The 17,358-nt window shown below is 36.8% G+C and overlaps 1 protein-coding gene across 2 annotated transcripts in view; it reads right to left on the bottom strand.

Annotated features, from left to right (window-relative positions):
* The window catches only part of LOC132268239 (NAD(H) kinase 1), an 88,289-nt gene that overhangs the window by 33,864 nt on the left and 37,067 nt on the right, over positions 1-17,358 (bottom strand). For both annotated transcript variants that reach the window (XM_059769057.1, XM_059769058.1), the window contains 2 exons: positions 15,391-15,497; positions 6,588-6,661 (listed from right to left, as the gene is read on the bottom strand). In XM_059769057.1, coding sequence (XP_059625040.1) covers positions 6,588-6,661; positions 15,391-15,497 — 181 coding nt within the window. The remainder of the gene's footprint in view (positions 1-6,587; positions 6,662-15,390; positions 15,498-17,358) is intronic.

The raw sequence follows: 17,358 nt of genomic DNA, 5'->3' as shown, positions 1-17,358 counted from the left end.
TATCAGTGCTGACTTGCACGACGAGGTGTATATGGTTCCCCTTCCGGACTTCCACTCTCCAGCTTATTCCGGGATGATATGTCATCTTCTTCGCCCCATGTATGGGTTCAAGCAATATCCTCAAGCTTGGTTTCCATCAGAGTGTAGCTAATCATAGCTTATTCTTACGCCATTTAAACGGTAAGAGAGTTGCTCTCATTATGTAAGTCGATGGTACTATTCTTACCGGAGACAACACTGCTGGGATTGCGGAGGTTAAGAGCTATCTTGGTCGTCTATTTGACATTAAGGATCTTGGTCCCCTTCGATACTTCTTGGGCATTGAGGTGGCTCGTTCCAAGGTTAGCATTTTTCATCTCTCAGCGTGAGTACAATCTTGACTTGCTTTTGCTTCTGGCCAGCTTACTGTTAGTCCTACTCGTACTCTGATCGAGATGAATCATTGGTGTATTCCTTCTCAAGTGTTGGAGAATATCATTATTGGAGTGATTTAAGCCTTTAATAGAATATTAATAGGAGTGATTCATAGGATTGATTTTTGGAATCTTTCATCAATAATTCTCATATTTAACACGTGTTTGTATTCTTGCACCTATAAATAGAGGTGGTTATTGTAAACAAAAATAAGAGAGAATATAATGAAAGAGACATAGCCCTTTGGGATTTGTGTGCCGTAAATGTAGGCCATAGTGCCGAACCACATTATACTCTTATGTTGCTCTTGCTTAAGGTTTCTCTTTACTTTTATTTTATTCCAAAAGGTATCAGAGCAAGGTTATCCTACCCTACTCTAGACTCTTTAGAATCTCCTTGTCTTAGATTTCATGGGGGACAAACCCATGATATCATGGATCTACTCGTCTCGGATCACCTTGTCTTAGATCTTCGGATCTACTCGTCTCGGATATGGTGACTAACTTAAGATATCATGGATCAACTCGTCTCGAATCTTGGAATCTCCTCATATTAGATTTCCTCGTCTTGGATATCGGGTGACAAACCCAAAACCAAGCGCTCCCAACAACTTCGTATTTAAGTTTCAAGTTAGACACTTGAGAAAATCTGTGTAGCAACTTGAGGGGATTGTTGGAAATGATAATTATTGGAGTGATTTAAGGTGGTTATTGTAAGCAAAATTAAGATAATATAATAAAAGAGATGTAACCCTACAAGCTTTGTGTGTTGTGGATGTAGGCCGTGGTAGCTGAACCACCTTATACTCGTGTCGTTCTTGCTTAATTTCTATCTTCACTTTTAATTTATTTGACACCATGGATGTCTTTTAAATTAGGGCTCAAACTTGAGATCTTAAGGTAGTAACTCTTAGACGCTACCCTCCACGAGTTATATCACAAAATAGATATCGTACAAACTTCAGTTTCTCACTTCATAGGAACTTGAGATATATTAGAGTATTCATTCATCATCACTAAAATTCTTTGTCAACCTACCCTTAATTTTTTAACTGTATTTTTACCTCAAAACTCTTAAATGCATTAACTAAATCCAAATAGTTTTATGCAGACAAGGTGCCCATGCATCAAGATGGCAAATGTGACTACAATCAGTTTGCATCACTCAACATTAGAGAGAATGCAACTACCAATATTGGAAGGCACATAAAACATTATATGAAAATTTACCGTATCCACTCAGTATCCATTTTATATTTCTAAAGAATTTGTCGTATCCATATCGTGTTTGTGTCCCTATCTTGTATTCGTTTCCATTCCTCGTATATAGAAACTACATGCGGTGGCAAAATGGATCAAAATTTCTTTTTGTTTCCATAGTAACGATGGAACGTTTCCATTTCCTAATGAAATAAAACAACATTGGTGGGAAACCATAATTCACAAGTTCCCATGAAAGCAAAGGTTGTTTTATCTAAATATACCCATTGAAGGATTTAAATATTTAAGTTACACCATCCCAAACAGCTTAATCTTTTAGAGTAGACAGTAGTTAACATGGTATCAGAGCCAACTAAGAAGCATGGACACGGATACGACACTACACGGACACGGCAAATCCAAAAAAATTAGGACACTAACACGACAGGGACATGGCGAATAGGATATATATATATATAAAATATATATTATGTAGTATTTTAAAAATTACTGAGTTTTACTATTTTTCATCAACCTCATAATGAAAAAAATACACCAAATCATAACTCATCTACTGTAATAGTGCAATGATTGGCCCTTAAATATCTATTTGTTTTGTCTAAAATTGCATATTAACCTTACAAGTTTAAAATTATTATGTACTGACCACATTAGTGAGTAAAAATTGTTAAATAACTTCACATATTTATACTTTAACCCAATTTTCTTTAAAAAATTATCTTTTAGGCCCCCGAAAATAAACCACACGTGTCGGACACACCCCCTTGGCGTGTTGGACGCGTGTCCACGGAGTATCCGTGCCCTGTCCGAAAATTTAAAAAAATAAAAAATTCCAGACACATTTTTTGGTGTATCCGATGCGTGTCGATGTCCGACACGTGTCGGACACGGATTCTTTGCCTATTTTGGAGTGTCCGTGCTTCCTAGGAGCCAAGGGAGTTCAAACCTTACCGTCACCCCGATAATTTAAAATTTGAAACACACGTTGGACCAAAAAGAATGCCATGCATGGGGGCGTTTTGAAAGATTTAAATACTTAAGTTTCACCCTCTCTAGCAACTTAAGCTTTTAAAGTAAATGGTAGTTAACAATACCAAAGAAACACCCCAAATGATCGAAATGTTTCCTTCATGTTGACAACAATGCAAAAACCTAAAAAGTATGATCCACCTTTTCTTTTCTTTTCTCTAAAGTGAAGAGAGAGATTTAAGGACCAAAATCCAAAAACACAAGAAGATATCTATAGTTGTCATAGAAGAAGTTGAATGAGAGAAAACAGAGAAGTAAGAGAAGTGCTTATTGAAATAATTAGTCTCTAACTAAAGTACACAAACTTGCATAATTGTTCAAATTAGTAACTTATTTAATATGTAACATATGTCGAAATGTAGATCACACGTAAATTATGTAGGCCAGGCCTAGAGTCATAATGTTATGCTTAATAATAGTAACTCCATATAAAAGAGAAAGATCCTAGTAAATAATTCTTTGATATAATTTGATGAATTTTCCCACTGTTATGGAAAGCATGCCTTGGTGAAAAGCAGAGGCACAGTGATGCGCTAAGATTGCACCTGTTTTATGCGCAGGTGGAGATCTCAAACAGACGTGCCACGCCCGCCTACGTTAGCCTTCATCGTATGTGGAGTGTGCCTAAAATTCATGGCTGCATGGGGTTATGTTATTATTTTATTTTGCTGCAAATTCTTTTGCTTTGAGCTGTTAGATGAGAAGGAAAATAAAATGAGATCCCAAAGTCGCCAAAAGCCCCAGGGCCATAACCAATCGAAGCGGGAAGGAAGCACACAGGAAATCGCCTGTGTCAGAATCGCAAATACTCTCTTCTTCTTCTCCTCCTCCTCCTCCTCTGAAATTATATACATATATATATATATATATTTGTGTGTGTGTGTGCGCAGTTGTGTAATTAATTTTTCAATTGAATTGAAATAAATTATTCTTCCTACGGATATATTTTGTTAATGATTACTTTTGAATTATTCTTTACCATTTTATATAATAACAGAACAAAAAAATTCTGTATAGGCTCTCAGTAATCCATTATTTAATTACCAAACAATTGTGTCGTGAATCCTCTGTAACTCTGTTTTCCTTTTCTCAACCATAGATTCTGTGTACTTGTGTGTGCTTTTCTTCTTTTTTCCCTTCTCTGCTTTGTATTTTTTTTTTTTTAAGTCCATTCCTGATAATGCAAAGATGCATGCAATTGACTGCTGCATATGATGTTTGCTGTTTGAGTTGCATTCCTTTTGCATCTCCACTTTCCCCATTATATATTTTTGCTGCAACATAACAGTGCTGCCAGCTGCATATATGCAGTGTCGTTTTATATTTTGAAGTGTTTGATGCAATTTGCCTTTTGCTTCACTCAGTCTTGCGCCTCCCCTTGCGCCTTGCCCCTAGGCTCCAGGAGACCTTTGGTGCCTTAGCGTGTCTTGAGAATTTAACAACTACAAAAAAATTTCCACATTTACATTAACTCTTTAGTTCCCCCTTGGTGTCTGCTTGTGCGGATGAAAAACATTCAGTTAGTTAATTACTTTGCTCATCTCCAAGCCTTCACATATTTACTTTATGGTTGAAATTGTTTCCATGCATTTTCAATTTTTCTCCCTATATCTATCAAATTTTTGAAATTATTTCTGTTTTTCGGATTGATCAAGATGACACTCCAACATGAAATTTTGATCCTCCAGTGTCAACAACACAGAGAGATTTTTTTTTTTTGACAAGTGTCAACAACAGAGATAGTTATATTACATTGTTGGTGGGGACCATAATTGATATATGTAAATTCATTCTTAACCCTCATTTGATGTTGATGGGCCAGCTCAATGTAATTTGAGGCCTTAGGCAAAATCTAAAAGTGGTCCTTTAATATTTAATATATAATAAAAGTTAATAGTTTTTACTTTTTTATTTTTTGAATAGATAAGTGTATAAAAACTAAGGGTAGATCAAATTTTTTTTCAATTCCCAATACCTATTAATTGGGGCCTACGAATATAAGATGGATAAAAAAATCTAGGGACCAATATTAATCCATCCTATTGGCTGCTGTGATGAGCAAGGAAAAAAAAAAAAAAAAAAAAACCTCTTCTTTAACAAGGAGAGGAGAAAAAAACGTGAGGAGAGATAAAGATTAATTTTTTTTTTTTTTTTTTTTTTAGAAAAAAAAAAAAAAAAAAAGCATAAAAATTAGAAGTTTTAGTAGAATATGACTGCTCTAATGAGGAGAGGAGGAAAAAAAACATGTGGGGAGATACGAGGATAAATAAAAAAACAAAAGAATAAAAATTAAGAGTTTAATAGACAAGGTAGGAAAGTGGAGAAAAAGTAGGAGGGATGAAACCAATTATTCGTTAGATAAAAAAGAATATAGGATGAATTAAATAGTACAGCCACTTGACGTCTTAGAATATAAGATAAACAAGAATTCTTATGGGCCTATATTAATAGGAATATAAGATGAATAAAAGTTCTTAGGGGCCTATACTAATAGATTCTATTGGCTGGGGCCTTGGGCAACCGCCTAAGTCGCCTAAGGCTCCAGCCGGCACTGGATGTTGATGTAATAACATTTGATGACGTTATGGGATGTAATAACATTTGATGACGTTATGGGGATTGGTATTCTTCACGAAATTAATAGCCTGAACTTTATACTTCATGCACTGCTTGTCAACTATGCATTTTTATTTGCCAATTATTTAATCAAAATCATGCATGGTATCACTATTAACATTTACCAAAATTTTATGCATGTCTATTTAGAAAAATGACAATTTTAGTACTCCCTCCATCCCAATTTAGTTGTCCATCTTTCTTTTTTGAGCTGCCCAAAAATACTTGTCCACTTACTAAATTCAAACAAAATATTTCACATCGTTTCGTAAATACCCTTACAGTTTTAAATAATTTCAAACTTGATTATATATGTATTCGCACTTAAAAGGATAATATAGTAATTTTGAAAGGGGGAAATGCATGAATTGCATATCCCCTTAAAAAGTTCTACTCCCCAAAAGGGACATCTATTATTGGACAGAGGGATTATATGGTTCGATGCGTGGAATAATATATTGTATTTTCTTTTTATTGATATAAAATTATTGGGATCAATACCTTGGTAACTCCAATGGCAATGCGAATAAGAAAGACATACCCATAGAAGTTAACCAAGTCTTCTCCAATAATTATGAAACTAGGACTTCATTGCTGTAAAACATATAGGAAAATTTTTGGTAGTTTCTTGAACATAGAAGTTCCACAAGAGAAATGTTGAAAACAACAGTTGGGACGTAGTGTCATGCGTTAGCAAATTTTATAGTCAAACCCTAACTTATAATCCTGGTTTAAATTCTTGGCACACGATGACTTGGCTGAAGGGGTAATAGATGCACCAAGGACACAGACAAACTCAAAGAAACTCGACCTGATAGGGCTCAGCAATTGCCATTATGTCCGAGTTGACTGTTTTAACGCCAAACAGCCATTCCTACTCCATTTTTTTTTCACATTCTCTCCCTCTAACAGCCTTCTCTTACCTCTAAGCTCATCCTAAACCCTAAAACTCTCCTTCAAAATTTAAAAACACTAGATTTCGGCCTAATATTATATAAAAACCCTACAAGCTTTCAACTAAAGGTAAGTTTTCAGATTTTTCTTTTTTGTTTCTTTACCTAGATCTAACATGAAAGTGCTCATTGGACAAAGATTTAATCGCGTCCATATCTGTGGTCGGGTTAGCAATTTATAATATTGTCATAATTTAAACTTTTAACTTTGTCCTTTTCAAGTTGAGTCCAAAGCATAAAGTTGACCGGTGAGCAATATTTTTGTAGTTTCAAATGATTTTGTTTTACACACACACACACACACACTTAGGACAAGGTGAGTGAAGCCACGAAAGGATGAACTGGATGAACTTACCCAAAGGACTGTTCCATCCCCACCAAGAGTTACAATGAGGTCAACCTTTGTGTGCAGGAGCATAACTTCATTGTCTGCAAAATTGGTAAGTGCATATTTCAGCTATAAATTAAGTGTGAAAACTTTTCACATTGTTAGTGGTCAAAATTATGGGATATAGTAAGAAAGACATATATAATTCTCACATGAATATATAATCAAATTTATCTCAATTTCTCTGGAAAATGGTGTCACTTTGGTTACTAAAAGAAGGGGATAGCATGGATCACACATACACAAAGCAGTAACTAATTTTTGGTGTATTTTTTTTTAAAAAGTAAAATTGTATAAAATAAGCATTCAATAGGGGAACGCATCGCTCAGAAGATACACAAGACCAAATAGGGCCTCTAAATTCTCAGAGTCCAAAAAATCAACTATTTCCTCCATGGAATTATAATTTCTCCCTACAACTTAGCAAAAAAGAGTGCTAATAATGGAGAACTTCAACACCCCAATAGGATTCTCCTTTCCTTCGAAGGATCTCCAATTTCTTCCAAGCCATAAACACCACCAGACGCACAAAGGCGCAACCCACCAAAAATCACGAACATGGGCCCCACTATACAACCTCTCCAAGCCTCAACCAAGATTCTGGAGAACCTGGGCCTAACCCACTGAACCCCAAACAAACACAACAATCCTGAGCCACTGGGCAATGCAAAAGAAGGTGGTCAACCGTTTCCTCATCTCTCTTACACATGTAACAACAGTTAATCACCACTTGTCTCCTCCTCCTCAAGTTATCTTGGGTCAAGATCTTTCCCAACAAGGATGATCACGCAAAGAAAGCCACTTTGAGAGGGGCCTTAAGAGCGCCAAATAGCCTTCCAAGGGAAAGGATGCCTTGGGACATTCGAAAGACACCTGTAGAAAGACTGAACAACAAAGCAACCATAGGAAGAAGGAACCCACACCCAAGAGTCAGAGACACTGACAACAATCTCTTGGCGGTACAATAATTCAAAAAAACCAATAGCATCCTCAATCTCCCAATCCTGAAAATGCCTCATAAAATGCATGTCCCAAAATGTTCTCCCGCTATCAAGACAATAGCAATCAAACACCAAAGCATATTTATCCATGGCAATGGGAGCAACTTAAAAAAAATTGTTGCATACTTCCTGCATTGCTTCGCAGATCGATGCATAAACATGTCAGTAATTATACTACTATGTGGACCTTTTGGCTCCTAGTCAAAGGCCAAACAGGAACCGGTAATTATCAAATGAGTTGTTTTGGAGATCCTTCAGATTCTACCAAGTATAAATTTTAGAAGTTCTTAATGCTTAAAATTGTAATATGTTAATAATATTATCAAGCACTAAAAAACATATCAAAGTTGCCACCAATTCTTATCAGCATAAGTGATTGATTCATTATTCTGATAATAAGATTCATAAAAATACCTAAAAGCAGTCATCTATGTCTTTACAAAACCCGTAATTATCCGCCAATATAAAGGTAAAGAAAGATGTCAATATTTTCTTTTTCTTTTTCTTTCTTTTATGATACCTTTTACTGATAAATCTATTAGAAAGACACCATGGGGTGCACTACTCATGTACAAAACCCGTCTACACATGATGTATATGAAATTACACAAAATTACTCTCATGTCTACTAAAATTCTTATCCGTTATAAGATGAGACTTCCTCATGATTAAAATATCTAAGGCAATCATCATGGAAAATCTTGGTATCTAAATAGGCATTTCAATCCCCCTACAAGGACCACATATTGTATCCCACCAAAACCAAAGAGAGCAATCAGCCAATCATTTCCAACCTTCCTCATTGCTCTACAAGCTCTCCAACTTAAGAGCACCTAAGCAATTGCAAGTGACATAAGCCAATGAACCTAAGATATAAAAGAGCTCACCAGTTTCTAGCCACCAAGTAACAGGTAAGCAAGTTATTCAATGACTCTTCATCCCATCTTCACATACATCACAAATTTAAGATGATTTGCTGTCACATGATCAGGTTTCCAAGGGTAAGGACCTTCCAATTGGCCAAAGAAAGGAACCTTGAGAGGAACTGCACACCAAATCACCCTAAAAGGAAAGTTGTGGTACTTTAACACCCATTAATATGACCACACCTAAATCCAGGGGCAGAGCCAGTGTGTCCCCCGCGGCCGCGGGGGGGGGGGGGGGGAGACATGCCCCCCTTGGCCTGGCCCCACCACCCTATGTATATTATGTTTTTATTTTTATTTTTTACACACATATATAGAAATTTGTATATTATGCCCCCCCCCCCCCCCCTAAAATTATTAGTTTCCAAATTTTTTTTAAACTTTTTCTATTTTTTCTCTTTTACTCTTTAAATTTCTTTAATTACCTTTTTAAAAAGGTTAAATTCCCCTTATTTAATCATGCTCTAATTTGTTTCCTTCAAAAATTCATTTTTCTTACCCTTTATCTTATTCTTATTTAAAAAAAATTAAAAAATTCCCACTATGCCCCCCCGAATTCAAATCCTGGCTCCGCCCCTGCCCCTGCCTAAATCTGCCTCCTCTAGAAGCCCTCCAAATCAAGATATCCCCTTGCCCTTGGCCTAAATATGCTGATCGTAATCCAGAAAGAAAGAAAGAAAAAAAAAAAAAAAAAAAAAAAAAAAAAAAGTTGGCCTCCATCTTCCAAAAGTACAATCTACAATAAATTCAGAATCCCAATCCCTCCCTCCCTATGAAACTGTGACACCATCAGCTACTTGACCTTCCGTATCTTTTGTGATTCTAAACAGTTTTACAAAAATGAGTTTAAAAGGAACCTCGACACACCTGTAGTCATAGCCATAATTCAATCCTTCTCCTATCCCCTACGAAACTTATGGTGATCGTGCCAAAAGATAATCCTTCTGCTATCCCCCACCACAAATCTAGCATGCTTACACACCTGTTCCAACCCTTCCATAATACTCAGGAGTTTGGGCGCAACTTCTTCATATATTGGATTATATTGCTTTCGATTAGGTCCCATGGTTTTCCAACATAAAAGACTTATTTGTCTCGGTGTCTCCTACCATTTTCTCTTTGTTTTATTTTGACTGACTGAACTTGTTAACAGTTTAACTCCCTCATGAGACTACATCTCTCTCAATCTCATAAGTCTCAACCCACAACATATGTACCTATTTATAGAGTTACAAACACAATTCGTTGTTGGACAAGGATTACAATTTCTTAGAGGCCAAGACTTCCCAAACAAGAAATTACCTAATAGAATACTACTCCAAAATATAATACAACTCCAAAATAGGAATTTGAGACGCAATTTCCAACGCTCAGCATTCACATTTGGTAGAGTCAAGGACCTTGGATCAAACTGATTCGTATCATGGATATGGTCTCTAGACTCAAAAGGATTGGGACTTGAACTTATCATATAAATCCTTGAAGTCTTAGAAAAAATGGAATGGAATTGTGCCTTGATTGAACTCAAAAATGGAGTATATATTTTGTATAAGGCCAATTCAGTCAATTGTTCAAGTGAGCTCCAGTCAACTCAAAGATTCCAGTGGCATCTCTTGCTAAACCTTTAAATAGTTAATCGACACTTGACATTTTGTCAATTGACCCACATAAAGCAAAATTAATCAAGTGTTGACTCTTGAAGTCCGCCGTTTGATCCCTTTGGATCAGCATACTGATCTAGGCAAACCAATTGACTGCCTAAAATCTCAGTCGACTATTTGAGACAAAATTTAGATTCTAACGGATAGTTCAGCAGTCCTAAAGTGTACCATTTGTGCCTAACGGCTATATTTCAAAATGTGACCATAAATACACCTTGTGATGGTCATTCCTATAAGACAAGGAGAGAGCATACAGAGAGAAATGTGGAATTCACACCACACATATGGGATACACAAGGGTGTAAGAACAATAGATACTAATATATCTTGATTCCAATTCTACCATTGGAGCATACATTTCATCATCCCTTGTTGGTAGAAGCTACCGTGGAGCTTTATCAATGAATATCTTTCACGGGTAGCACCACTACGGAGCAACATCACTCATCCATTTATAGTGGTTTTGAACTCCTAGATATGAGCTTTCATATGGAATACTTTTGTATTAACTCTAGATGTGCGAGCTTCAAAGTTGTAAATTTGTCTACTAAGAGACATCATTGTAATCCATGTGCTCAAACTCATTCTTTGAGGGGATTGAAGTCCAAGTTTTACTTGGCAATTCAAGCTTGGGTTTAAGCTTGGCAGGGGTGGAATCTCAACCTTAATGAGAGGGATGATGTTTTCTTTTGACCTGCAACAAAGAGAGGGTTACTTCTGAGCCCATAAAAGAGGAGTTTTCCACTTGACCGACAACATGTAATGTAAAGGTTTTGCTCTTCGCCTGCAAGAAGATGCCCAATAGTGGATCGGAGGGAAATCCTCAAGTGGTGTGCTTGAGGCAAGCATGTAGGTCGATTTGCCAAACCTCGTTAAAATCGTTGTGTTAGCTATTCTATCCCTGAACTCTTTACTTACTGTCTATGCATGTTGATTATAAATAGATGTATGATTAAGTATGTTAGATATGTTTAGTTAAGTTGATATGCATGATAGGAACAAATATGTCATGCTAGAATAGTAAAATTAGATTGTATGTTGTATGCATAGTTAATATATGCTTCGACTAGATGCAGGCTATGACTTAATGCTAAAAAAAATATAGCTATGCATAGCTAATGTAACTTAGTTGAGTCTAGACGTTTGATAGGATTATTTATAGTTGAATCTAGAAGCTTGATAGGATTAGTTAATCTTATGTATATTATACGTTCTAGCTAACATATGATTAGCTTAATTTGTATGTGTTGACATATATATATATATATATATATATATATATATATCCATTAGATAATGTACGTGTATTATGTGATTGAATTATAAATAGCTTCATCACAACCAATTCTCAACCAATCAAGCCATAATTCAACCTCAAGAAACTAACTAAACTAGAATGAGTCTAAGCAAACAAAATTAAAGTAGACAATCAATTAAAACACCAAGCCTAAACATCCACCCATCCTAGCAAGCCTAATCTCAAAATCATACAAGTCAACCAACATAGAAACCAACCTTGGCAGTTCACCATTAGATATCCAATTAGGATTCTAGAACCATGGAACTTAACCATTAGGACTTAAGCTAATTCCGCAAAAGAACCTATAGTTTGTCATTGACCAAATTCACACCCCCCTTTAGGGTCAATATTTGGGTAACATCCAACAATCTCCATATCTATACAATTGCCTGAACTCTCAACCTACAATTTACCTATTCATGAAACCTAGATCTTATCGGTGACTAAGCAAATGGCTTTTATTCTTCCAAAGAAGCACTTTCCAAGAAATGCCACTCTCTTGGCATGAATATTTTCCGGCCACCGAGAGATCTCTGCTTCATAAAGGTCAACTCTCTCCTTTCTATCTCCAGCAAAAGTTTAATCACCAACATTCTATAAGCTGAAGCTAAGTCACTCCACCCTTTCCATTGCACAATATACACAGACCTGGTGTGCTTCTCCTCCCCCATCTCCAGTTACGCAAACTTAACCTCACAATCACAACCCCCTCAGCCACCTTCATTTACACCTACCGACCTCACTTTTCCTATCAAGACTGATGCAGTAAATGATGTCTTAAAAACTGTCTAGTAGTAGTAATTATGGTACGGAAATTTGATGATGTCAAAGGAATAGTAAAAGCAGTTATTAAAGCTGCGTGGACAGCTTAAAAGTCAGTCTAGAAAAGTCAAGTGTCATAAATAGTTGTATCAAAAAGGGACAGCACTCTTTTTTTGTTGTAACAAGTTTTAATAAATATATCCTTGAGATGTATCAGGTTATTCACTTTTCTTCCAGCTTTTCCCAGATTTCCTTTAGAAAGCTGGGCTCAAGCGGTGATTGGAGTAATTCTAGTCCATCTTACTGCCTCAAGGGGACTTTCTTTTCATTCTATTTGCTTCAAGTGGTATCATATCTGTGACCTTTTGCAGCTCTATGGCTGGACAAGGAAACAACCAAATGGGTAACCAAGAGAATGTAGAGACGTCTCAAGCACTAAATGTGGGAATTTGGCTACAAAAGAAGATTTGGAGAACCTGCAGCAGTAAAATAATCAGCTGTGCATTTACTGGGAAAATAAAAATAAAAATCAGTTGTGCACAAGGTTAGAGCAACCTGAAATCATTTGTCCTCTTAATCTGACCATTGGGAGACAAATGGGACATCAAATGAATGTATATCAATGTGGAAATCGGAGGAACCAACCAACCGTGGAAAGATTTCAGCAACTTGCAAAAGAATTTTTAGATGAAGAAGATTGAGTTTTACCATTTGCAAGGCGGCCGGTACTTAATCATAACATTCAGTAAGACCAAGATCCAGGTATTAAGGTGGAAATTCCAGATTTCACAGGCGAAGAGCAGCAAGAGGAAGTGACTAAATAAAGTCAAGAGGATTTTTAAGTACCATGATCTTCCCGATAATAAGAAGCAGAAATTGGTAGCTATGAAGTTGAAGGGATATGCATCTTCCTGGTAGCAGCGTGTTTCATTAACCAGAGTTGAATCAGTAAAGGTGCATGTTCAAACCGGGCAAAGATGCAAAGGATGATCTGAAGCTAATTCCTTCCATTAAACTACGAAGGAATTTTTTTTTTTTTTTTTTTTTTGATAAGTAAATTGTATTAAAAGCGTTCAAAAAGGGGAACGCGACCCAAACTATACAAAGACAAAACGGAGCCTATGAATTCAAAGAACTCATAAAGTCAACAATCTCCTCAAGAGAGGAGTAGTCTCTCCCCTGACCCCAACAAAACAAATAACAAATGATAGAAAATTTTAACACCCCAATGGAGGATTCCTTTCCTTCAAAAGATCTTCCATCACGCTCTCTCCAAAGGCTCCACCAAATACAAAAAGGAATCACCCTCCAAAAAATTCTGACCTGAGCCCCCACCCATTGGCCCCTCCACATATCTAACAACTCCCAAGATGTCCGAGGCATGACCCAATGAATACCAAACAGGCCAAACATCAAACTCCAACAATCATGAGCCACAGGACAGTGCAACAAAAGATGATCCACCGACTCCCCATTAATCTTGCAAAGACAACACCTATTAACAATGATATGTCTTCTCTTCCTCAAGTTGTCCAACGTCAAAATCTTACTCCAAGCTGCAGTCCACACAAAAAAAGCCACCCTAAGAGGCGCCTTAGACCTCCACACCGTCTTCCATGGGAATGAGGTACCATGAAAACCAGAAAGGCACACAAAAAAAGACCGGTCCTGGAACATCCCCCGAGAAGAAGGCACCCAAATCAAAGAATCTGCCCCAGACCCCTCCACCTCCTGTCCGTAAAGAAGAGCCAAAAACCCAGTGACATCATCCAGCTCCCAATCCTGAAAAGCTCGCCGGAAACGCACATCCCAAGACGACCTTTCACTATCAAGGCGATAATAGTCAGCAACCATTGCATGTTTGTCGACAGCAATCCTAAAAAGCCTGGGAAACAAAAGGGCCAAAGGCCTATCATCACACCATGGATCCTCCCAAAATCGGATAGTTCTTCCATCCCGAACTCTGAATCTAATATGTTTGGAAAAGGCATTCCAGTATTAGCAATCCCTTCAACAAGGCGCTCATTTAGGGAATACAAAAATGAGTGATGATAACTCAAGTACAGTTGGTTGAAACAGAAACACCGGTCATCCATTGTTATTTGATGGGGATTAACGCTAGGTATAAAAATCCTCATGGAATTACAACCTTGTTGGATCTTAGTAAGTGCTCTCCAATTGGCATTGAAGGTTAAAGCACAGCAAATCAGTTCAACCATCGTACAAATCAGTTCAGAAGGGGAAAACTGCAATTGGAAGCTGATCTTGGTCAAGAAAACATCACCAAGGAGGAGGGAACAGCAACCAATCTTATGTAGAAAAATAATTCAGTGACTAATGCCTATGGATGTGGTCAAGGCTGGGGACATGGAGCAACAAATACTAGTGACTAATGCCTATGGATGTGGTCAAGGCTGGGGACATGGAGCAACAAATACTGCAGCTGAGAGTAGCAGCACACCATTTCAGTCCATGGAAAACAACAATAATATGTTACTAGTGTATTAAAAAAGGTCACAAGTCCTCTGGTTGTCAGAAGGCAACTAGTAAGTTATTTATCAATGAAGCAAAAGATGAATCAAACAATACAGAGGATCAATCTGATGTAGCACAAGATAACGAATTTTGAAGAAAATGAAGTTGAAGATAGAGATCTTCCAAGTCTGGTACTAGGTCAAGCTATGTTGACACCAAAACAACTGGAAGATGATTGGAGACGAAACAGCAATTTAGAACTAGATGTACATCTCATGGACGACTTTGCAATGTCATTATTAACGGATAAATGAAGACAAGTCTGATTCTGACATTTTATTACAATTGGACTAAACTACGAATAAATCTGAAAACCCATTGAAAGTAAAGAATACGAACATAATTCCAGGAAAAAAAATATAAAATGAAGAAGAAGAAAAGAATGCAATCATATGGTTATAAATGGGCTCATATGCAAAGTTTTATCTACAATCGAGTAACCAAAAATATTTTCAAAATGACCAAAAATAGGAGCTTAAATTAACAAGATTAAGAAAGAATGAAATAGTGATTACAAATGGTAATAAATCAATGGTATCCCCTTCTATTCTGCATTTCAGAAGTTAAAAAAATCTCACAGCTCACCGTGTTGCCAGCTTTGTACAAAGTTGAAGTACGATGAATCTGCTAGAAGCTCAACTTTTACTCTTGGTTCCACAAAAATATCCAACTTTTTCTGCTCTTTCAACCACCTGACAATGAGGAAGAGAAACTAAGCATCTAGCAATACTGGCCCAAGATTCAGCCTCTCAAGTCAGAAATCATGTATAGTAGAAAAAATCTGACTCAACGGATCAATGAAAGCAAGTAAAATAATTAAGAATAGCAACGTATTCTTTAAACACTCGACTCCACGAGAAGAGATTGAGAAAAGCTCTCAGTTTTCTATATTAATAAAAGAGATAATTGATTCCTAAACTATTACAATAGCATGTATTTATAGGCCTCAGCAAATCCTAAACTATATAGGAAATTAAATCAATGGAAACCAACAGGCCACTAGACTAGAGGTACCAGGCACTTACTTCCCAAAAAATGGTCAAGGGTTCGAACCTCAGTGGAGGCATGTGTGTGTGAGTACCAACTAAGAACAAAATAAAATAAATAAATCAATGGAAACTTTCCTAAAACAAAAACAAAACTATTTAGAAAATTAAAACAAAAAAAACTTTCCTAAAACAGATACTAACTATTAGGAAATGAAAACAATGAAAACTTTCCTAAAACAGAAAATAAAAACTAGAAAAAAACTGTTCATGCACTGTTCTCATGTACTACATCATGCTCCCCTTCTTTAAAAGAACTCGCCCTCTTGTTCATCAGTGGTCGTCCTTGAATTTCATTGACGGTTCATCAGATATAAGTATGAACAAAATTTGATACCACTGATGACTTGAGCGATTTACAAATTCTAGCACCATCTGGGCAGACCCCAATTGTACCACATCTCGTGACTTATAGATTCTCACATTTTTTCTTGTTCAGAGAAAAACGGACGACCAATTCTAAAATTACTTTGGAATATACTGTGAATTTCATTAGAACCCACAACACTTTTCCCTCCACAGTGAGCCTGCATCAACTGGTTCCACCTAGCAAAAACAGTTTGGCCAATGATTACATCATCCTGCATGTGGACTTGCAAAAGCATGTTGTCAATAGCGTCCCATTTGTTCTTCACAGCATGCATCTTCCACAGTCAACAATAAAGACTTTTGCTTGTCACATCTCCAAAAAAAACATCATAACATTGCTTCATCATGCTGGCAATGTAAATTAGAAAGATGAATTTTGCAACAGCCTCCAGTTTCATCTTCCAAGGTCATACTTTCATGAAAAAATTAGGCTTCCCTTGGACAGCTGATTCCTTTTCCTTCCATTTATGATACCATAATACGAAGCCCAATAGAAGGTTTCTAGAAATAACCAACTTTTTCCTTTTAGCTGAATGGTCAACACAAGAGTCTTTTGGTACGAAATTTTCCCGCCACTTTTTCGAATAATCCTGCACCAATGGGTCTATGGCCTGGCAGGACCTTGCTCTCTACAGGAGCTTCAAGGGCGTTGCCCTGTATTCCGATTATGACCTTTGTGATTGAAGCTCCCTCTGGTGGTTTGGTAACCAAGATGCCAGGGGAAAACATTTGTTTAACATTTCTAGAAAAACCACCTATTTGTTCATTTATCGGATTCAGCACGAAGCCTTGAATAAGCTCTACCAAGGATTGCCAAGCATTTGGTACTGAGTTTCCTCCTCCTTTTAGTAACAAAATGAACCAAAGTACGACCAAACTAAGAGTTAGCAGCATAAACAAAGATGGCCAAAGTCCTATTGACCTAACAGCCTCAAATATTCTCCTACCAACACCCTTACACTGGGTAATGCCCTTTTACCTCGCATCAATTGTGGCACAAAAGAATGTGATGTTTTTAGAAGCCACTCCATGAATATAATATGTTGAATAATTTCACAAAGCCCAAGTCAATATTGAAAGGAACTTGTGGAAAAATCCAGCATTGCAAGATGTGAAAACTATACATTAAAAGCCACAC

Source organism: Cornus florida, unplaced genomic scaffold (assembly GCF_030987335.1).
Source record: "Cornus florida cultivar Cherokee Brave unplaced genomic scaffold, ASM3098733v1 CherokeeBrave_3.0.0_Hap2_Chr08, whole genome shotgun sequence".
NCBI classification, from domain to species: Eukaryota; Viridiplantae; Streptophyta; class Magnoliopsida; order Cornales; family Cornaceae; genus Cornus; species Cornus florida.
The sequence above is the reverse complement of the archived record's forward strand: the minus strand, read 5'-3'. Positions and strand labels throughout refer to the sequence as shown.